This window comes from Myxine glutinosa, chromosome 6 (assembly GCF_964187855.1).
Source record: "Myxine glutinosa chromosome 6, kmMyxGlut1.1, whole genome shotgun sequence".
NCBI classification, from domain to species: Eukaryota; Metazoa; Chordata; class Myxini; order Myxiniformes; family Myxinidae; genus Myxine; species Myxine glutinosa.
In genome coordinates, this window is record NC_136266.1 from 149,875,160 (window position 1) to 149,898,334 (window position 23,175).

The 23,175-nt window shown below is 42.9% G+C and overlaps 1 protein-coding gene and 1 long non-coding RNA gene across 3 annotated transcripts in view; one reads left to right on the forward strand and one right to left on the reverse strand.

Moving 5' to 3' along the window:
- The window catches only part of LOC137429477 (tensin-3), a 386,475-nt gene that overhangs the window by 53,193 nt on the left and 310,107 nt on the right, over nt 1–23,175 (forward strand). For both annotated transcript variants that reach the window (XM_068119427.2, XM_078780742.1), the window contains exon 2: nt 10,945–11,059. In XM_068119427.2, the coding sequence (XP_067975528.2) occupies nt 10,945–11,059 (115 nt within the window). The remainder of the gene's footprint in view (nt 1–10,944; nt 11,060–23,175) is intronic.
- LOC144892676 (uncharacterized) overlaps nt 1–23,175 on the reverse strand; it is a 101,092-nt gene that overhangs the window by 15,124 nt on the left and 62,793 nt on the right. The gene's annotated exons all lie outside the window — the stretch shown is intronic.

Here is a 23,175-nt window from a genome sequence, read left to right on the forward strand (position 1 = left end):
TGTTATTATTTGAATCCCATGTACTGTTTATTTGGGATTGTTTAAATCCCATATGCTGTTTATTTGGGATTGTTTAATTCCCATATACTGTGTTTATTTGTGATTGTTTAAATCCCATATACTGTGTTTATTTGAGAGTGTTTAAATCCCCTATGCTGTGTTTATTTGTGATTGTTTAAAGCCCATGTACTGTTTATTTGGGATTGTTTAAATCCCATACGCTGTTTATTTGGGATTGTTTAAATCCCATATGCTGTTTATTTTGGATTGTTTAAATCCCATATGCTGTTTATTTGGGATTGTTTAAATCCCATATGCTGTTTATTTGAGATTGTTTAAATCCCATATGCTGTTTATTTGGGATTGTTTCATTCCCATGTACTGTGTTTATTTGTGATTGTTTCAATCCCATGTACTGTGTTTATTTGTGATTGTTTAAATACCATATGCTGTGTTTATTTGGGATTGTTTAAATCCCATGTACTGTGTTTATTTGTGATTGTTTAAATCCCATATACTGTGTTTATTTGAGAGTGTTTAAATCTCATATACTGTGTTTATTTGTGATTGTTTAAATCCCATATGCTGTGTTTATTTGTTATTATTTGAATCCCATATGCTGTTTATTTGGGATTGTTTAATTCCCATACACTGTGTTTATTTGTGATTGTTTAAATCCCATGTACTGTGTTTATTTGTGATTGTTTAAATCCCATATACTGTGTTTATTTGAGAGTGTTTAAATCACATATACTGTGTTTATTTGTGATTGTTTAAATCCCATATGCTGTGTTTATTTGTTATTATTTGAATCCCATGTACTGTTTATTTGGGATTGTTTAAATCCCATATGCTGTTTATTTGGGATTGTTTAATTCCCATATACTGTGTTTATTTGTGATTGTTTAAATCCTATGTACTGTGTTTATTTGTGATTGTTTAAATCCCATATACTGTGTTTATTTGTGATTGTTTAAATCCTATGTACTGTTTATTTGTGATTGTTTAAATCCCATATACTGTGTTTATTTGTGATTGTTTAAATGCCATATACTGTGTTTCTTTGGGATTGTTTAAATCCCATTTTCTGTGTTGGTTTGGGATTGTTTAAATCTCATGTGCTGTGTTTATTTGCGATTGTTTAAATCCCCTATACTGTGTTTATTTAGGATTGTTTAAATCCCATGTGTTGTGTATTTGGGATCGTTAAATCCCATGTGTTGTGTTTATTTGGGATCGTTTAAATTCCATAAACATTGTTTATTTGGGATTATTTAAGTCCCTTAAGCTGTGTTTATTTGTGATTGTTTAAATCCCATATGTTGTGTTTGTTTGTGGTTGTTTAAATCCCATATGTTGTGTTTGTTTGTGGTTGTTTAAATCTCATGTGCTGTGGTTATTTGGGATTGTTTAATTCACATATACTGTGTTTATTTGCCTATTATGTACTGGTGAACTCCCAATTCATTTAAAGTGTATTACTATATGCGGTACTCAAGTGTTTGCCACACACCTATTTATGTGTATGCTCCTTCCACGATAATGAAGGTGTGTTTATGTTCTAAGTACTTGAATTGCCAATTGTTCCTTGTGTTCAGCTGTTTGTAAGCATTTATAAGGTGGTATAAACCCTTGGGAGTGGCAAACCCTACAAGAACTATGGGCCTTTCACAAGCCCTAGGCCAAGGAGCGGCCAAGCATGACTTCAGGGACTTTCATAATCGTGCTTGGATGCTTGTCATCACATTTACCTTTCAGAGGTATCCGAGGGCAAAATTACCTGTAGTTGGTTGTGCGGGTCGGGGTTGAAGTAATTTGGGACTCTGGATTGAAACATTTGGGGGTTAAAGAGTTAGGAATGATTAGGATGGGAATGGAGAACTAAGCAACTCCTCACTCATGAAATATCCCACATGTCTGCGCCTGAGATAGCCTCTCCTAATCAAACTCCTACTGCGTGGCTTCCCGTGCCGACCCCTGAAAATAACCAAATGCGGAGGTGTGAAAGGTGGGTGTCTGGCCTTTTAAACCCACGCTTGCTCGAGGGAGGTGGAACTCGTCAGCCTTGACTGACAGTCTATCTAAAAGAAGGACAACTCTGGTTTCAAACCCGGACAGGTAGAGCGTGTCAACCTTGACTGACAGTCTATCTAAAAGGAGGACAACTCTGATTTCAAACCCGGACAGGTAGAGCGTGTCAACCTTGGCTGGCAGTCTACCTAAAAGAAGAACTCTGGTTTCAAACCCGGACAGGTAGAGCGTGTCAACCTTGACTGACAGTCTATCTAAAAGAAGGAGAACTCTGGTTCCAAACCCGGACAGGTAGAGCGTGTCAACCTTGGCCGGCAATCTACCTAAAAGAAGGACAACTCTGGTTTCAAACCCGGACAGGTAGAGCTTGTCAACCTTGGCCGGCAATCTACCTAAAAGATGGACAACTCTGGTTTCAAACCCGGGCAGGTAGAGCTCGTCAACCTTAACCAGCAATTTACCACCAAGTGGTACCTCCTGTTACCTCGACATTGACTCGTTTACCCCTTCCAGTTCCACTTACACTGTGAAATGAAACGGGATTCTCATGTTTTGTTTCAAACCAGAGCGATGATCGTTTTATGTTTTGGGGTCTGGGTTCCTGCTCTTTCTTTCTGTTCCCATCCCCCATTTACCTTTTTCTTTTGCTCGTATTTTTTCTCCTTCCTTTTCGTCTTTTCTTCTTCTTTTTATCTTTTCTTCTATTCTACTATTTCCAGTCTCAGCTATCTTGTGTCCTTTTTGACTGGGATTTTCTTTGGAATCTGATGAATTCTTCCTCTGTGAAGGGTACCATGAATAAACACGTCACATGTCATGGCCGTCTGTGTGGTATTGGGTTTTACTAGAGTCCCTGTATAAAGAGAGTTGCGCCATGCGCTGACCCGAGATTTCTGGTCACGTGATTTCGTGGCGCCATTTTGTGTCTAACTTCACCGTGCGTGAACGTCAGCTTGGTACGGGAATGTTGTTTATTGCCAAACAAAATGACTGGTTGTTCTGCTTTTGGTTGTTCAAACCAATCTGGGAAATATAAGATGTATAGATTTCCAAGTGATAAAGTCAGAAGACAAATTTGGGAAGCGAAAGTCAGACGAAAGAGCTGGAAAGCGATCGACTCCTCGAGACTCTGCCAGGTAGGCCCACGCCGCTTGATGATCGATGTTCAAAAGCAATTCTATCTGCTCGGTTTTTTTTTGGTTGTCTGTCCGTTGAAAACCCTTTTAAAGGGAAGTGATTTGTGTTTGTTTATAATCTTCAAGGAGCTGACCAAAAATGCATTTCCGTGGGAAGAACCCTGCTCAATTTTTTTCGGGTAGTCCTAGCGGACCGCATATTGTCATTGATTGATGAAATGTCCCGGTACAGTGACATTGCCTGGTCTGCGGTTGGGTAGTCTGCGGGCAATGTCACTGTACTTTTTCAGAGGGAATTAATTTTGATTTTATAGGGGTGGGAAACCCATGGTCCGTTTTGTTTTCAGTTGTCTGTCCGTCCATTCAAAACTTATTCCGAGGCAAGTTATTTTTTTGGTTTAAAATCTTTAGCCTAATCGGCAATCATAAAAGCAATTATAGGGGGGGACCTGCTCAATTTTTTTGCGGGTTGTGCAGCCATCCATACGGCCAAAATTCGACGAGTTATTGTTTGCTTTGTACAGTGCTCATGCGTCTTGTGAGGGGGAAGCTCACTTGTGAGGAGTGAACGGAGTAGTGATGAGTCTCACTTGTGAGGAGTGAACGGAGTAGTGATGAGTTTCACTTGTGAGGAGTGAACGTAGTGGGATGAAGTGTTGGTCTGGTCAGAGTGTTGTATTACGGGCAGAGTTTTCTTACGGTCTGAATGTATGAATCATGTTCTGTACTGAATGTATGAACCAAGTTTTGTACTGAATGTTTACTGTGTTGGCCTCATCGTGTTCCTGGTGAAATTAAACAAGTTATGGTGAATACGACGTCGTATCTGTGCTTTTCCATATCTGTTCGACTAGACGAACCGTGCACACTGCAGGTATTTTTTAAAGTTTTTTCTCTGTTTAATTACGGCTTGGCGCAGTCGAAAATTAAGTGTTAATTAAGTCGCCAGCTATGAAACATATTAATCGATCAGGCAATATCCATCAGAGTTCTGGGCAAGGGTGTAGTAATAAATGAACGTTTCAATCTTACTAGATGCCGATGACGTTTTCCTTATGTCAGAGACAGAAGCTGACTTGCAGCTTGTTAAATCATTACAATGGAAATTGAATATAAATGTCGATAAAACTAAAGTTGTACACTATAGAAATATGGCAATACCACGTACAGAATTTGTTTTAAGTGTGTTAGACTATATGTCGGCTGGAAGTCCTACACCGGAATTGCTCTCGGCACCCTTTAAAAAATATTGGATATGCCCACACTCCTTTCTAAAAGTTATTAAAATTCAGAGAACGACAGCATTGGTTTGTCTTACTTATAATGTTAGCTCTTATATGCAGTGTTGGCTTGTAATGTGCATTGCCATACCACTTTTAATATCACCACACAGCTCTTTTTCACGGCAATAGCTGAGTTTTTGACAAAACAAATATCACCTGTATGTAATAATAAGACTAAATATGTGTAGTAAAATTTTTTTTAGCAGGTTTAGAATATATCACCCCATATCGCGAATGTACATGTATATCTAATCCGACACACTTAGACACAAAATGGCGTCCAAATTTGAGTTGACACAACTCTCTATATACAGGGACTCTAGGTTTTACGTGAACATTAAGGAATGCATGATGGACCGGAAATGATGAGGCGGAACCGGAAGTGATGTGAGAGAATGCGTGGAGAGGAGATGGAAGAAAGACGCCATTAAACGGTTGAGTTGAAGAGTCTGTGTGTCTGCTGCCATTACTATACAACACCTTGGTTGTCTAGGATCCTGACCCGATTGGTAATGTTATGGGAGGCTGATCTATCAACAGGTGTAAAGTTGCTGGTTTTATTATGACTCAGCGACTTGGCTCTAGAGACTACCACCAGTGTTATTAACCGCAACAAGTCCTCTATACCTCCTCTCTTTCAGGGTCTGGATGTTTTTATTTTCCCTTTGGATCGGGCCAATCTTTTTGCAATTTGCCTCTAATCCCTCACCTAAGGAGGGATTTTTTACTCTACAATTCTACTCTAATTTCCTACCTGCCTGTACTTCCTGGATAGGCGCCCGCGGAACTACGTAACTTCCGGTTAGTGCACCCTTCGCGACAACAGTCACGTGATCGGATACGTTGAAAACAAACCACAAAAGGGCACGTGTTACAGCTTACTTCCGGTAGTCACGCCCTCACCTATTCCATTCTTTCTCCCGCTTTTTCAAAACGTCCAAGCTGAATCCTCATTGAATATACACGCTTCTTCCTTCTTCCTCTAAAACTAAAAGCATTTTAAAACATTTTGAAATGCTTCACTTTGATGTTTTTTTTCTCCATCAGGAGTACCTATGTGCTCTTCTTCTTCAGCACCACCTACTCCTTTTATTTTCCTTCTTCACAGAGATTATTTTCCAAAACTGTCGGTGAGCTCAGTGCTTGGTCCACCAACCGTTCTTCTGCACATCCAGCACTATCTTTCTCCATGCCTTCAACAACAATTCTTACCTCCCATTTCATGAGCTTTATCTCTTTGTCCAATTTGGGAATTGTGCATATCCAGTCACTGAATTGGTTCACCAATCAAAAGCTAGACGCCAATTGTTTTTTTGGAGGTCCAAAGGTCAAAGGTCAAGGTTGTGTAAAATCGTCAATTTACTTGAAATTTTAAGAATTTGCATATTGGGTCACTGGATTGGTTCACTAATCAAAAGGTAGGAGGAGTCGATTGTTTTTGTACATCAAAAGGTCAAAGGTCAAGGCTGCATAAAATCATCAATTTTCATCCGATTGACTCGAAATTTTAAGAATTTGCATATTGGGTCACATAATTGGTTCACTAATCAAAAGGTAGAAGCCAATTTTGTTTTTGTAGGTCCAAAGGTCAAAGGTCAAGGTTGTGTAAAATCGTCAATTTACATCCGATTGACTTGAAATTTTAAGAATTTGCATATTGGGTCACTGAATTGGTTCACTAATCAAAAGGTATGAGGAGTTGATTGTTTTTTTAAGATCAAAAGGTCAAAGGTCAAAGTTGCATAAAATCATCAATTTTCATCCAATTGACTCGAAATTTTAAGAATTTGCATATTGGGTCACTGAATTGGTTCACTAATCAAAAGGTATGAGGAGTCGATTGTTTTTTTTAGATCAAAGGTCAAAGGTCAAAGTTGCATAAAATCATCAATTTTCATCCGATTGAATTGAAATTTTAAGAATTTGCCTATTGGGTCACAGAATTAGTTCACCAATCAAAAGCTAGAAGCTGATTTTTTTTAGATTTAAACCTCAATGGTCAAGGCTGCATAAAATCATCAATTTTCATTTTGTATTTTTTTTTTAAACTGTTTTTGTTATTTTGAGCATACGGAAGAAGACAAAGACATCTGAATACAAACAGACACAGACGGGCTTTGCATTTCCAGATGCTTTCTCGTTTTTATTTGTCTCATGTTCCATTAGAATCACTACGCATGTGCCAGACGTGGTCAATAAAAGTGCAGTAACAGTTGTAGGAAATTTAAACTGCACAGAAAATCTTCTTCTTATTCTTTCCTATGCAGCACATGGCTTCGGGTAGAATTATTCGCTGCGGGCACTGTGCCATTGATGCAGTGCCCCCTGAAGGTTGGAGCAGGAATTTTTTAATTTCATCATAGTGCTGGTGATAGCTCGTCTCGTCTTAGCGAAGGACACCGTGGGATCGTCGGCATGAATCGACTAATATCGGCAGGTGGGACGCCCGGCTTAACGTCCACCCGAGGCAGGGGAACTTATGATGCAACATCCTGCCTGTGACATCCCTACATTTGGAGAATATACAGTCTTGCCGGGAATCGACGCCAGGTTTAGCGAGTGTGTACAGTTCTAGACCCTCGTGCCAGCGCTCACAGTCATTGAGATGCTCTGATTAAGAAAGGTGATGCGCTTCACCGTAAGTAATAACAATGGAGATGTCATCATGTCATGTTGTCATGTGCTTTGGGGTGACACAGGTGACATTTCCTAATACATCCAAAGCTGGCCTGAGCGAGGGTGCATTAAGAAATATACACAACATTTGGACAAACATCATCAGATGAATGTAAGATTTTATGGGTTTTCAGGTAGGGATACTATTACCATATAAATATGTTAAGTAATGTAGGTGTCAAGGACTCAAGTAATATGGACAGGTTTATGCTCAAGAGTGTTGCTATGGTGATTTTCCACTTCCAAGTTCTGCCAATCATTCGGCGTTATCTGATTTTCAGATGAACTTCATTTGTGTACAATATCCGTGTGCGAAGCATGTTGCACACTTTTAATCTCAGTAATGGGTGCAGTGTTGTCACATGACACGCAATGGCCTGGGTATGATGACCATGGTTGTTACAGCCACCATCTCAATACAAGTCTTTCGATGCATCGTCTCTTGTAACATCTGGAATGATGTGAAAGTTATTTACTTCGTCCATTATTAAAAATACAACAAGGAATCTGGATGCTGTTGCTCTACCATGTTTCAAGATGAAGGCTCGGATAAATATACACCAGTGCGCATTCATTTTCCGAAGATATGCTGCGCTGATGTGTCTTGTATGATGTATGTGTGTATATGTATGTATATAATTATATACAGGTGTGTGTATATATATATATATATATATATATATATATATATATATATATATATATATATATGTAATTATATGCAAATGGGGGTGTGTATATATATATATATATATATATATATATATATATACATACATACATACATACATACATACATACATACATATCTATATATAATTCTATATACATATATATAGATATACATACACACACAATGACTACTGCTTCTGTTCTTATTTGTAAAATTTTGACAAACATTGGATGAGCAGATACTGGAGTTTATTGATAATTCTATGTGCATGGCTCATGTTATTAGCTAATGCAATCGTGGAAAGCTTTAAGGGATATCGTGTGTAGAGGAGGGTGTGTTGGGGGGATGGAAATGGGGAGTGGATCGAAGGTGGGGGTAGGTGGGGTGGGGATGGGGGGTGAGGGTGAAGTTGACTGTCTGGAGCTGAGTGTAAGTGTGTATCTTCAGACGTACAGGGCTGTAGGTTCGTGCAAGCAAGCGCCGCTTGTGTTTTGAAATCCTTGGGATTTTAACGATCATATTATCTGGTTTTCCGAAACAAGGTGCACTTGGCAGATAGTTCACCAAGACTCCTTGCTGCCATTGTTTTCTTTTTGTGGTTTCGAGCACGAGTGAGTTGTGGACATTGGCATCCATAGAGAGGCTCGTTGTCAGCTCAACAGAAGACGAACGGATTAAACCTTTAATTGAGGGAATTTTCTCCTTGTGTTCCAAGTGCATCGAGGTGAGAAGCGAAAATTAATCTGGTCCAGCCATGGCTGGTTCAGGGACACATTGTTTTTCTCAAGCAATGACATGGGCAAAAGGCCTGTTGACCTCCGTAGAACCAGCCTGTGTGCACCTGAGGACCAAGGTATGGGATGTTTGGTATAAATTGGATTAACTTGATTTCTGCATGTCTCGGTCGGTGATCGGCTTTATTCGAGAGACTTTCATGGAGGTAGAATTGTTTCAATATTTGTCAATAAAAAAAAAAATATATATATATATGTATATGTATATATATATGCACACACACACATATACATCGCCTTCAGAAAGTATTCACACCCGTTGACATTTTCACATTTTGTTGTGTGAATTGAATTTATTGCATGTTGCATGAATTGTGATGTTGTGATGTTGCATGAATTTAAAATTGATTAAATTGAGAATTATTTGTTAATTATATACACATAATACCACATAATGTCAAAGTGGAATTTTATTTTAGAAATGTTTTACAAAATAATTTAAAATGAAAAGCAGAAATATCTAATTTACATAAGTATTCAGTGCCCTGAGTCAATACTTCTTAGACTCACCTTTAGCAGCAATTACAGCTTCGACACATCTTGGGTATGTCTGTATCAGATTTGCACATCTGGATTTGGGGAGATTCTCACATTCTTCCCTGCCGATTTGCTGAAGCCCTTCAAGTTGAATATGGAGCGTCGGTGAACAGCAATCTTCAGGTCTTCCTACAGATTCTCAATGGGATTCAACTCTTGGCTTTGGCTGTCTGGGCACTCAAAGATTTTCACGTTCTTGTTCTGAAGCCATTCTGGTGTTGCTTTGGCTGTATGTTTGGGGTCATTGACCTGTTGGAATGTAAATCTTTGCCACAGTCTCAGGTCTTTTGCACTCTGAAGCGGGTTCTCCTCAAGGATTTGCCTGTATTTGTCTCCATTCTTTGTTCCCTCTATCCTTACAAATCTCCCAGTCCCTTCCGCTGAAAAACATCGCCATAGCTTGATGCTGCCACCACCATGCTTCACGGTAGGGATGTGTTAGATGGGTGATGAGCTGTGCCTGGTTTCCGTGAGATGTAGCACTTTGCATTCAGGCCAAAGAGTTCAGTTTTCGTCTCAACAGACAACAGAATATTTTTGCCTCATGCTCTCAGTCTTTCAAATGCCTTTTTGCAAACTCCAGGCATGCTGTCATGTCTTTTTCTCAGGAGTGGCTTCCGTCTGGCCACTCTCCCATAAAGCCTAGATTTGTGAAGTGCTGCAGAGACTGTTGTCCTTCCAGCAGGTTCTCCCATCTCAGGAAAAGAACTCCGTAGTTTTGCCAGAGTGGTTATGTTCTTCGTCACCTCCCTGACTAAAGGTCCTTCTTGCCCGGTTGCCCAGTTTGGTCGGACGGCCAGCTCTAGGAAGAATCTAGGTAGTTCCATATTCTTTCCATTTCCTAATCATGGACCTCACTGTCCTCTTGGGAACTTTAAATACTCTAGAAATTGTTTTATACCCTTCCCCAGATCTTCCGAACCCTCACAATTCTATCTTGGATTTCTAAGGACAGTTCTTTGGATGTCATGGTTTCTGCTCTGACATGCACTGTCAACTGTGGGACCTTATGGAGAAATGTGTGTTTCTTTCTAAATCACGTCCAATTCATTGAATTGGCCACAGATGGACTCCAATCAAGTTATAGAGACATCTCAAGGATGATCAAAGGAAATTGGATGCACCTGAGCTGAATTTGGAGTGTCATAGCAAATGGGTTGAATACTTATTGACTCAACTCATTTCAGCTTTTAATGTTTAGTCAATTTGTAATAAATTGTAAAAAGGAAATTCCACTTTGACATTATGTGGTATTATGTGTACATTAGTTTTTAAAATCTCAAATTTAATCCATTTTAATTTCAGGCTGTAACACAACAAAATGTGAAAAAAGTCAAGGGGTGTGAATACTTTCTGAAGGCACTGTATGTATATATACACATCCTGTGACTTCTCTAACAAAGAACTTAAACACAGGAGGCCATTAAGCCCAGAAAAGCCTGTGTCATGGTTGCCAACCTATGGTTGTCTGTCCTTGCCCAATCCTTTTTTAATGCTGAGCATCAAGCAAGGAAGCAGCACAGTACCATTTTTAGAATCTTCGGTCTGGCTCGGTCAGGGTTCGAATCACCGACCTCCCAGACACAGCGTGCACACTCTAACAATGACATCACAAAGTCTGGTTAAACTCGTTATATTTTTTAATATCAAAAGTTCACGTTTCCTTTGGTAATCTTAATATCTCGTTCTGAGAACATTTTGAACGTCCTCATGTGTATCCGACATTGATCTGAATGAGTATAGGTGAGTTTGAAGTTTCTTATGAGTTTGAATCTGGATGGGCAAGAGACCTTGTTGTCGGTATGTACCTGCAGAGTGAGATCACCGATGGGATCAACCCACATGCCTTCAGGAGTCGAACCTTCCACCGTCCGCGCCGTTGTGCCTTTTGTCGCCAATTGGTGGCGCCACGCGGCTGTCTATGCAGAGGTAAGACCCTGAATTCAATTACTCATTACAACAAAATCTGGACAGTTCCAAACAACCGATGCAGAAGTTTGAGGAAGAAATATTTGTCTCATTCGAGTTTTGGAAGAGGAAAGATATTGGTGGAAGGTTCATGGCTCTGGCAGAAGTCCAGACCAGAAAATTAGATTATGGCACCAAATGTTTTATTTATTTCTGTTTATAACACACATTTTCAAGATCATATTGTCTGGTTTTCCTTAGCAAGGACCTACACTTGTTGTGAGTTGAGTGAGTGACAAGTTGAGCGGAGTGACCTTAAGTTGCCCTCTGTCGGATTAGCTTTCTATGTTGAGAAATCAAGTTGTTGGACTGCAACAGCCTGACCGCAGGATTCAATGTACCAGGATGATGAATCAGAGAACCACAGACGGAAGGAAGGTTCCTGTGCAGTAGAGAAAGTTCACTTTTGTGAAAGTATTCCCAGGTGGAGTTGATATCAGAGGCTGTGGAGATGGCGGCCCAATCGTTTTGGTAAGAGGGGATGTTGCAGTCCCTCGCAGTTGGCGTGTATGGAGAGCTATATTCTGCAGCATTGGCATTGCTTCCTGATAACGGTCAGAGAGATGGGAGAGCACGCAGTGGGCGTGGCAGCGAGTACAGTGGGGGTGACGGGGCAGTAGCCGGGGGTGGCATGGCGATCTGTGGCGGCGCAGATGCACCGGCAGGGAGGTACCCACAGGAAAGAGTTCCTGACTTTCGGAAAGAGTTCCTGACTTTGAGCGGACACTCTCCACTCAATGCAAACCGGATTTCAGATTTCTCTTGTGCATCAGATGGAGGATAGCATAGGGGTATCCTTTTGAGTGAATTTGACAAGAAATAGAGAAGAATGACATTAAAAGTATGAAAGGAGGAAGCCAAGGAAAGAATAGAGATGATGCGCCAGGCTGGTAACTGATAAACTTTTGGTTTAGCAAAAGCCGAAACAATCACGATGTCAAAATCGACATGACAGGACCAACTTAGTAGGTATAAGAAGGGCAGGTACATGGATTCACAATATAATTAGCAACACAGGGAACAAACAGCAACAGTTAGACAGGACAGATCCGGTCCAGTGTTCTTGTCTTTACTTCTGCCACCGAAGGTGGATATGGCGGTTGTCTGTTTGCCCTGTCTCTCTGTTTGTCTGTTGGTGAACAGGATATCTCAAAAAGTTGAGGACGCATTCGGACGAAACTTGGTGCACAGGTTGGGTATGTGAAAGTACAAATTGATTCAATTGCAGTGAAGATTAGAATCTGGATCCGGATCAGAAAATTTTTCAAAGTGATTCTTTACCATTGAGTGATACGCCCAAAAACAATATATAGCATGATATTTCAAAAAGTTGTGGATGACTTGTGAGAAAACAAGGTGGATGAGCTAGTTAGGCGACAAGAACAATCCGATCAGATTTTGATTCAGGTCCGAATCCAGATCTGGCCTATCAGTAGATACAAAACGTAAACCGTTTTCAGCCTGGCGGAGGTATTCTCTTGAGTGACGTTCTAGTTTGGAGAAGTTTTCACGAAACTGGGAAACTGCACCCACTACCAACAGAAGACAAATGATACCTGCATGCAGGTCGCACATAAAGACCATTTTGAGGATACTAACACAGGTTGTCTGATGCGTTCATACAGGCCACATGCAAAAACCACTTGGATATCAAAATATGTGACCTGAGCATACGAGGCAGTTAGTGGTGCTTTACGTTTTGAATGTGTATCTTTTCTTTTTAAAATGAAGATCTACCCTGCCAGCCTGAAAATTAAACTAAAGGCTTTTCCAAATAAAAGGACATCAGATAAATGAAGGTTACACCATTGACATCAGTCTATATAAGTCTGCTTTTGTGGTATTTTGAGGTGAATTATTTTTACCATAACAATCAGGTCAGCCTGGTTTCAAGTCATACCAAAAGAAATACTTGTATCTTGAAAATTTTACAACTTACCCATTGCAACTGACAAAAAGATTGAATCGTCGAAGCTTCCTAATGTGATGCTCACGTGTCAATAAATAATCCTGAAATATTGGCCAATATAAATGATGGGGACATTTTGGGCACATTGAAGTTTGTCTTTTGGTAGTTTTGTGAATGAAATACCCTCCATTGGACCTTGAAATGTGTGGGCATCCATCCATCCTTTGCTGTGTTCAGACAATTGTGACTCTTTGTACAAATATTTTTTTAAATGAACAAAACTAACTCTGCAGCAACAACTCTGAAATTTCCACTGCTTCTCCACTTGTCATCTTGAGTGACGCAAGCGAAGTAATCATGTGATTGGAATCGAAGATTTCGGAGTTAGACGCTGGACCTTGCCTGAATTAAATGTCTTAGATGGCGTCTGTAGTTGCTTAGCAACCCACCGGAGCTGCGGAATTATTTGCGGTTCATTAGCTTCGGTTTTATAGGATTTTCGGGCAGATAGTGAGTCCGCAAGAATATACATAGATATCAAGTGAATCGGTTGAAAATTGACCTTGACATTTGACCTTTTGATCTATTGACCTCAAAAACAATAAGCTTCCAGCTTGCCACTATAGCAGGTACCAGGTGGTTAGGTTTCGTGAACATCAGAGTAAAAATGTGACCTGTAGGTGATTGATATACAAAGAAACAGATAAAAATATAAAGAACTAGCCGAATGCACCCGGCGTTGCCCGGGTTCTTTTTGAATGAATTTACTACTACAATTCAGCTTTTACTCGCGGCGGTAGAAGATTGACTACTATAATTCAGCTCAGCTTTTAATTGCGAAATGGGCCCAGCCTAGCCGAGGCGGCCTCGACCGGCCTCGCCACCTAGCCTTTTTTTTTTTTTTTTTGCATACAGAGTCGAGGCTCGTGAAAGAGCTAACATTTATCAAACAAACAAACAAATCAAACAAACAAGCAAACAAAGTATATAAAAAGGGGAGCGGTCGACAAGATGGGGAGAGAAGGGGAGGAAGCACACAAACACAACATTTGAGAGCAGGGACATCGGGAGATGTTTTTGGAGGGAGAGGGCCTGGGGGGAGGCAGGATAGGTATAAAACGCAAGGACACCAAGGACTTCCAGGAAAGAAGTCAAAAGTCACCTCAAAAAAGTGGATTTGGGGTGAAATTAGCGGGGATAGAAAAGATCAAGGTTTTGGATTAGGGAAGATAAGAGATGGTGGTGAACAGCCGTTTTAAAGACCTGGAGGGAGGAGTGGGATTGAAGAGAGTGAGGGAGTTTGTTCCAGAGGCGGGAGAAAAGAGGTATGAAGGAATGAAGGTGAGCAGAGAGTCTTGATTTTGGCAGTTTAACCATAAGAGGGTTGCAGGCAGATCTTGTGCGACCTGCAGGAATATTTGGGGGACAGAGCCCAGAGAGAGCTGGGGGAGCAAGGCCGGAGAGGAGTCGGTAGAAGATGGAAAGACCACCAACCTGCCTGCGGTGATTAAGTGAAAGGCCCTCGGAGATAGCGTCATCACGGGAGATTCCAATGATTCTGAACGCTTTGGTTTCAACAGCGTGAAGACGAGCTAGGTGTGAGGCAGGAGCACCAGCCCAGAGGGGAGAGCAGTACTCCATTGAGCTGCAGATGAAAGCCTTGTATGTGGTGAGGAGCTCAGGTGTGCCAAGGAAGGACTTCGCACAACGGAGGATGCCCAGTCGGCGACTGGCTTTGGAGGCCAGCTTGGAAATGTGGTTTTCCCAGGAAAGATCATGGCAGATAGTGAGACCCAAAAGCTTGAGTGACAGAACTTCTTGGAGAGGATTATTCAGAAAGTAGATGGGAGGGTTGTCCAGTCGGTGTTTTCAGAGAGACATCGTAAGAGTGTGAGATTTGTCTGGATTGAAGGACATGTTCCACTTGTTTGCCCAGTCTGTGATTTTGTCCAGGTCTGCAGAGAGTGAGGAGGCTGCAGACTGCCGATCTGAGGGATGAGGAATGGAGCGGCAGAGAGTGGAGTCATCAGCAAAGAGATAGAGAGGATTTTCAAGAGAGTCAGAGAGATCATTGATGAAGACCAGAAAAAGCACAGGGCCCAGAACACTGCCTTGGGGAACTCCAGCCTGAACAGGAAGAGGAGATGAGAGAAACCCATTCAGGGCCACACGTTGACGACGACTAGAGAGGAAGTCCGCCAGCCATGCGTGGAGATTTCCATGGATACCAAAGGAGGAGTGTTTGGTGAGCAGAGCGGGGTGCCAGACCGTATCGAAGGCACGTGATATGTCGAGGGAGACAGCTCTAATTTCCTGTTTGGCATTGAGGACCTCCATCCATTGTTGAGACAGCAGAAGCAGCATGTCCAGAGTAGAGTGACCTGGTCTGAAACCAAATTGATGATCAGAGATCAAGCCATTGCAGAAGAGGAAAGATTTCATATCCGAAGCAATGATGGATTCCATGACTTTGCTGATAATTGGGAGAAGGCTGATTGGTCTGTAGTGGCTAGGATCTGTTTTTGCACCTTTTTTGTGCAAAGCGGTGATGTTGGCTGATTTCCAAGCAGATGGCAGTTGACCTTGAGCAAAAGAGAGGGTGAAGAGGACAGAGAGAGGGAGTGAAAGAGCGGAAGAACATGATTTTAGGACCCGTGGGCTTATGCCGTCAGGTCCAGTTGCAGAATCAGAGTCGAGGGTTGACAGAAACTTTTCCACCTTGTCAGGAGGAAAGGACACGGAGTCCAGGAGCAGCTGGGTACGACTGTGTATGGTGGGTACAGAGAGGGATGGGTTTGGGACACAAAACCTTCCCGGGGCCCGTCCCGACATTTTTGGTTCTTTTTGAATGCATTTACTACTATAATTCAGCGTTTACTCGCGGCCGTAGAAGATTGACTACTATAATTCAGCTCAGCTTTAATTGCGAAATGGGCCCAGCCCGGCCGAAGCGGCCTCGGCCGGCTTCGCCATCTAGCCTATAACCTTCCCAGGGCCCGTCCCGACATTTTTTGTTTAAGAGGTTACCTCCTATCTTTCACCGTTCAGGAGATTAGCACGTGCAGACAAACAAACAAACAAAAACTTTCTTTTATATATATAGATAACAGACCAGACCAACAAATATACAATATTTGTGAATCTTCGATTTCGCAAACAACAAACAGACAGACAGGTGTGAAAAGATAACCTCCATCTACCTTCAATGGCAGAGGTAACAACTCAGTTGTTTCTCCACTGTGTAATGTCGACTCAAATAAAATGTGAAAAGAAGCTGAAAACAAGTGGAGGTACAAGTCAAGGTACGAGTAAAGGTATGAGTAAAGGTACGAGTAAAGGAGAATCCATGCATGTACAGCACCTGTCTGCTGGCTCTGCATCATCTCCAGGTCCAGGAAAATGCTACTGAAGTAGAATACCAGCTGCAGATTAAGGTATAAATTTATAAATTGGCCAAGGTATCATCACACAGTGGCCTACTCTTTTTGAAAGGTGCTAGGATCTTCAAAATCCACAAGCAGATGCTAGCAAATAGTACCGCCAGCTTAACCTCCCATCCAAAGGACGACATATTATTTGATGTAACACAATGGCGATGAATCACCAGGACGGCAGTTTATAGTCGGGTCAACAATCAAACTAAGACTAGAAAGTTCATAGGGGAATATTTGACTTTGAGCTATTTTGTGAGGATTGTGAAGGACGATTAAAGAATACTGAGATCGTAAAGATGCTAAACATATGTTGTTTCACTTTTAACAGTAACTAAAATGAGTGTTATACAGGTACAGGTGTCATAGCTTCTTCTGGAATGGTAACCATGGACGTCTGTGCCACAGCATCACCTACTGCAGGGTGTTTGACAAACAGGGGGTTCCTATTCACCTTGTTTTGTTTGGTACCACTACCAGTTAATAACTCAACATCAAAAGAAACTCATCAAGTCTTTAGAAGAACTCATTGAAATCCTCCACGCAAAAATGAAAAATATTTGACCACAGGTAAAGTTCAGCGATCTTTACTAAACACATGTCAATAAACAAGAGGTTGCCTCAATCACAAAAAAACAAAAAGCATGAACATCACAAGGGGTGGTGCAACAAAAGTCACAGCACTACAACACAAAGGCACGCACCTGAATACAGTCAAAACAAAATGACACAGGAATGGACACAACACTCCTCACAGTCAAGGACAGAATGACAGCAGTCCTCAATATCGTGTGTGTCCTCCCTGATCTGTGATGCAGGCTGTACACCTCCGACACATGCTCTGTACCAGGCGTCTGATGCGGTCCTGGGGAAGTCTGTCCCACTCCTCCTGCAAGCCTTGAATGAGCATTTGCCGATTGACAGCCGTTGATCTCCTCGATGCAAGACGTCAACCAAGCTCATCCCATAAATGCTCAATGGGATTGAGGTCAGGTGAACAAGGCATCCAAGGCATCACCTCAACACCCTGTTTCCGGAGGAAGTCGGTGGTCAGGCGAGCAGCATGGAGTCGAGTGTTGTCCTGCTGGAAAACTGCAATGTCAGGATGAGCCTGGAGAAATGTCAGCAGATGGGGTCTCAAAACTTCATTGACATAACGCTGACTAGTGAGATTGCCTTCGATGATGACCAGAGGTGTCCTGAAACGGGTGGAAATGCCGGCCCATACCATCACACTGGGTCCTCCCCAATGATTGATCTGGCGAATAGAGCATGATGCATACCTTTCCCTACCTCTGCGCCATACCCGTTGACGCCCATCAGCAGCATGGCGGCAAAATCTGGACTCATCACTGAAAAGATCACTCCACTGTTGCTGTGTCCAGCGGCGATGCTGCAGACACCATCTTAGTCTGTTTTGCCAATGCACTGCGTTCAACACTGGACCTCTGCAAGGACGTCTTGCTACCAGGCCCCGACTTCTCAAACCCCTCCGCACAGTAGAGACACTGATGTGGTTGTTGTGGCGACCTTTTGTAACTGCAGCTGTTTGCGTCGCAGGGCGGAAACAATCACGAATCCAGCTGTCTTGGTTTGGGGTGGTTACCCGTGGTCTTCCTCTTTGTGGACCCTCATTCACAGTTCCAGTTTCACCGTAGCGCTTGCCCAGGTTGGAAATTGCAGGCTGTGAGCAACCAAGACGTTGGGAAATTGTTCGCTGGCTTACATCAGCCTCAAGCATCCCAATTGCCCTTAAAGGTTGTTCAGATGTCAGGCGTGGCATCTTAATTTTCTTGTTGTTTTCCCTGTCAGAAGCCTCTCGAGTGACAAAAGACAGCAGTAAATGAATGTCTAACCACAAAAACTGAAGGATTTCATTATGAGGGTCATTGTTTAAAGTTAAAGATCCCTATACAGAACCACTCAAGCATGCCATTGTTGATCAACCATGTGATTGAAGTGAAGTTCCCATTACATAATCAGCCATTACAATTGAAGAAACGTGTTTGTAAAGCTGCACATTTCAAAAAATGAAAGTGGTAAGTTTCTTTTGATGTTCAGTATAAAAGAAACTACATGTCATCATAAGAAATACTCTTCTGGGTGTCATCTCGTCTTCAGTTGTCATACCCTTCCTCCCGTCCATGGTACACTGAAGCTTGTGGTGAGGCAGTTGCCATGAAACAACTTGCCATCACCTCATGGAAGGCTAGTCAAACGGAAGGCAATCTCCATTCCTTTCACAAAGCTCGGAACCAATGTGTGTCTACCATCAGGAGAGCCAGGAAACAATATCCCTCCACTCTCAAGACTGAACTCTCAAACCTGTCTCACTCATCCAAATCCTGGTGGCATCTTGTCATATTGTCATTTTCCGCTTCTGGTCCCTCGAGCGACGGGGCTTGCTTTGATCTCTCCACGGCATCAAAGTTTGAGTGTTTTCCCGTTCGATTCTTTGTCAAATTTCCGCAGCGTATTTTGTTGTGTATGTGTTATTGTGTGTTTCTATTTGGTTTTCGTTTTGTAGTTGTTGCAAATTTGTGTGTAATTAGTCGTTTCTTTGTCCGAGCCTCGTGCGGCCTGGTGTCTCGTGCGGCCTCCTTGTCTCGACTTGTGCCCCGCCCCCTATATTCTCGTTTGTTCTTTCACCTCTGCTCCTGCTTTCTCAAATCCACGTTCTCACTTAGAGACTTTTCCCAGATTGTTTTCATGGTTTTGTTTAAATATTTATTTAAATATGTTTAAACCGCAGCGGTGAATCCCCCCCCCCCCCCCTAGGATTTCCATGTTTTAAACGTTTCCCAGTGTCTACCCTGGATAAGAATAGGTATGCCGTATCCCTGCGTGTCGTAGGAGGCGACTAAGAGGGTTGGCGTAAGGAAGGGCATCCGGCTATAAAAAAAACATTGCCTCAAAAAGAGAACCATGACAATTACAACTACATGTGGGCAGGGTACAGCCCGAAGTGGAGATCGGTTTCTGAGGTTTGGGACATGGAATGTAGGGACAATGACAGGGAGATCAGGAGAAGTGGTGGAAGTATTGGTGAGAAGAAGAGTGGACATATGTTGTGTGCAAGAGACGAGATGGAAGGGAAGTGGTGTGAGAATGGTGAAGCGTAGGCAGGGACAGAAATACAAGTTTGTGTGGCAAGGGTGCCTGGAGGGCGTGAATGGTGTTGGTGTCCTGTTTTCTGAGGAGTTTGTAGACAGTGTGGTGAGTGTGACTAGAGTGAGTGACAGGTTGATGATGGTGAAAATGATGATTGGAAAGCTCTTGGTGAACGTCATCTCGGGATATGCTCCGCAGGTTGGTCGGAGCGATGAAGAGAAGGATAAGTTCTGGTGTGCGATAGAGAAGCTGATGGAAAACGTGAAATATGAGGAAGTTGTTGTGGTAGGAGGAGACCTAAATGGACATGTGGGAAGGAGTATGGATGGTTTTGACGGAGTTCATGGGGGTTACGGATATGGTGTGAGAAATGGAGAAGGTGAAAGGATTTTGGAGTTTGCTGATGGAGCTGATTTGTTGATTTGTAATACTCAGTTCCAGAAAGAGGATAATAAGCTTGTTACATACACGTCAGGTGGGTCGACGACAACCGTTGACTACCTGATGGTGCGTAGGCGAGATAGGGGGCACCTCCGAGACACAAAGGTGATCCCGGGGGAGGAGGCTGTTTCACAGCACCACTTGGTTGTCTGCGACGTAAGGGTGAAAGGTGCGAGGAGAGCTCGGCGGGTGAAGTACCAACCGAGAATGAAGGTGTGGAGGTTGAAAGAGGGGACAGTAAGGGAGGCATTAAAAGAGAGGCTGAGTAAGGTCGAGGATGATGTGGTTGAGCTTGAAAGTGGTTGGATGTCAATGAAAGCTAGTCTGTTGGGAGCCGTTGGTGAGGTATGTGGATGGACAAAAGGACCACCGAGGCACTAGGAAACATGGTGGTGGGATGATGAAGTTGGAAAGAGGATTGACGAGAAGAGGAAGAAGTTCAAGGAGTGGCAGAAGGCGGAGGGTACGGGAGCAGAAACAGCAGAGCATGAAAGTTAAAAGGCAGCCAGGAAGGCTGCAAAGAAAGAGGTAGCAAAGGCGCAGGAGGCATGTAGGAAAATGTTCGGAGAACGCTTGGATTCGGAAGAGGGTCAGAGAGCGGTATTCAGGATTGCAAAGCAGATAGCGAAAGAGAGGTGTGATGTGATGGGGGTGAGCTGCTTGAAGGATGAAGTGGGACAAATCGTTGTCGACCCAGATGGAATTAAAGGAAGATGGAAAAGATATATGGAAATGCTGTTGAATACAGAGAATGAATGGGATGGCAATATAGAGAGTAACCCAGTTTTAGGACCGGCAGAGAAGATAACTGAGAAGGAAGTTGAGGAAGCGATAAAAGCAATGAAGGGTAGAAAAGCGGGAGGGCCGACGGGAGTTGTGGGAGATATGTTGAAGGCAGCAGGAAGTTGGGGTGTGAAGAGAATGACAGAGATCTGTAATCTGGTGGTGAAAGAAGGCCGCATTCCAGTGGATTGGGAACTGAGTACCCTCGTCCCTCGATACAAGGGGAAAGGTGACCCTCTGGAGTGTGGCTCGTACCGAGTGATAAAGTTATTGGAGCATGGAATGAAGGTATTGGAAAGGGTGTTGGAGAGGAGGATAAGGAAGAAAGTGAAGATCGACGAAATGCAGTTTGGATTTATGCCAGGAAGAGGAATGACAGACGTGCTTTTCATTGTGAGGCAGTTGCAGGAGAAGTACATGGAGAAGAGGAGAAGTTGTTTCTTGGGTTTGTTGATCTGGAGAAAGCATTCGATCGGGTTCCACGCAAAGTATTGACATGGGCATTGAGGAAGTTAGGAGTGGAGGAATGGTTGATCAGAGTAGTGATGGCAATGTACAAAAGAGTGCGCACAGCTGTAAGGACGAAGGACGGGAACAGTGGTGAGTTTGAGGTGAAGGTGGGAGTGCATCAGGGGTCGGTACTAAGTCCACTACTATTTGTAGCTGTGATGGAGGTGCTGGCTCAGAACGTAAAGGAGGGTTTACCGTGGGAGTTGTTGTATGCAGATGATCTGGTGTTGATTGCGGAAAGTATGGATGGACTGAAGGAAAAGATGAACACGTGGAAGGAATGTATGGAGACAAAAGGTCTGAAGGTGAATATCGGAAAGACGAAGGTGATGGCAAGTGGTAAAGCATGTGGTGAGGTGGAAAGAACTGGGAAGTGGCCCTGTGCTGTGTGTAGGAAGGGTGTCGGAGTGAACTCCATTCGGTGTACAATGTGCCCTGAGTGGGTTCATCAAAAATGTAGTGGTCTGAGAGGGTCATTAACCAGTGTGGCAGCTACATTCAAATGTAAGGTGTGCACAGAGGGAGCTGCAGATGGAGGAAATGTTGAGTTGGATTTTGGAGATGGTGTGAAGCTGTAAGGTGTGAAAACATTTTGCTACCTCGGAGACATGCTGAATGGAGAAGGTGGATCAGACTCGGCAACGGTTGCTCGAGTGAGATGTGCATGGAAGAAGTTTCGGGAATTGAGTGGCATGCTGATGATGAGGGGAGTGTCGTTGAAGCTGAAGGGAAAGGTGTATGCTGCATGTGTGAGAAGTGTTATGATTTATGGGAGCGAGACATGGGTAATGAACGTAGAGCAGCAACGTAGGTTGGAAAGGGTGGAAATGCGAATGGTTCGACGGATGTGCGGAGTATCGTTGAGAGAGAGGAAGACAAATGATGAATTGCGAAAGATGATGGGAATAGAGCCTGTGATTGATGCTGTGAAGAGGAACAGGTTGAGATTGTTTGGTCATGTGTTGAGGAAGGATGAAAGTGACTGGTTGAGAAGAGTGATGGAAATGAATGTAGAAGGAAGTAGAAGACGGGGAAGACCGAGAAAGACTTGGCTAAAGATGGTGGAAGAAGAAATGCGGGCAAGGGGGTTAACAAGGAGAGATGCAGAAAATAGGGCAAAATGGAGAAGATTGTCATGGGGACCGCAAGGCTAACCCCCGCTCTAGCAGGGAAAATGGCCTTTTAAAATGCATGTTGTTGTTGTTGTATCTTGTCAAATCTGTTTCTGGTGTCTGTTCCCCCTCCATCCCCTCCCTGACCTCAAACGGCAATACAGCTGACCCCACACGTGAAAAAGCTGCATGCCTCAACTCTGTGTTTGCCTCAAAATGTTGTGTCCCGAACCCATCTCTCTCTGTACCCACCTTTCCAAGTCATACCCAGTTGCTCCTGGACTCTGTGTCCTCTCCTGACAATATGGAGAAGTTTCTGTCAAACCTCGACTCTGATTCTGCAACTGGACCAGATGGCATCAGCCCACGGGTTCTAAGATACTGCTCTGCCACTTTTTTACACCCTCTCTCTGTTCTCTTCACCCTCTCTTTTGCTCAAGGTCATCTGCCATCTTGCCATATCCCATATTTTATCATATCATATTTGCAATATCTACCATCAGCTTGGAAATTAGCCAACATCACGGCTTTACACAAAAAGGTGCAAAAACAGATCCTTGCAACTACAGACCAATCAGCCGGCTCCCAATAATCATCAAAGTCATGGAATCCATCATCGCGTCTGACATCAAATCCTTCCTATTGTCCAATGGCTTGATCTCTGATCATCAATTTGGTTTCAGACCAGGTCACTCTACTCTGGACATGCTGCTTCTGCTGTGTCAACAATGGAAGGAGGTCCTCAATGCCAAACAGGAAATCAGAGCTGTCTCCCTCGAC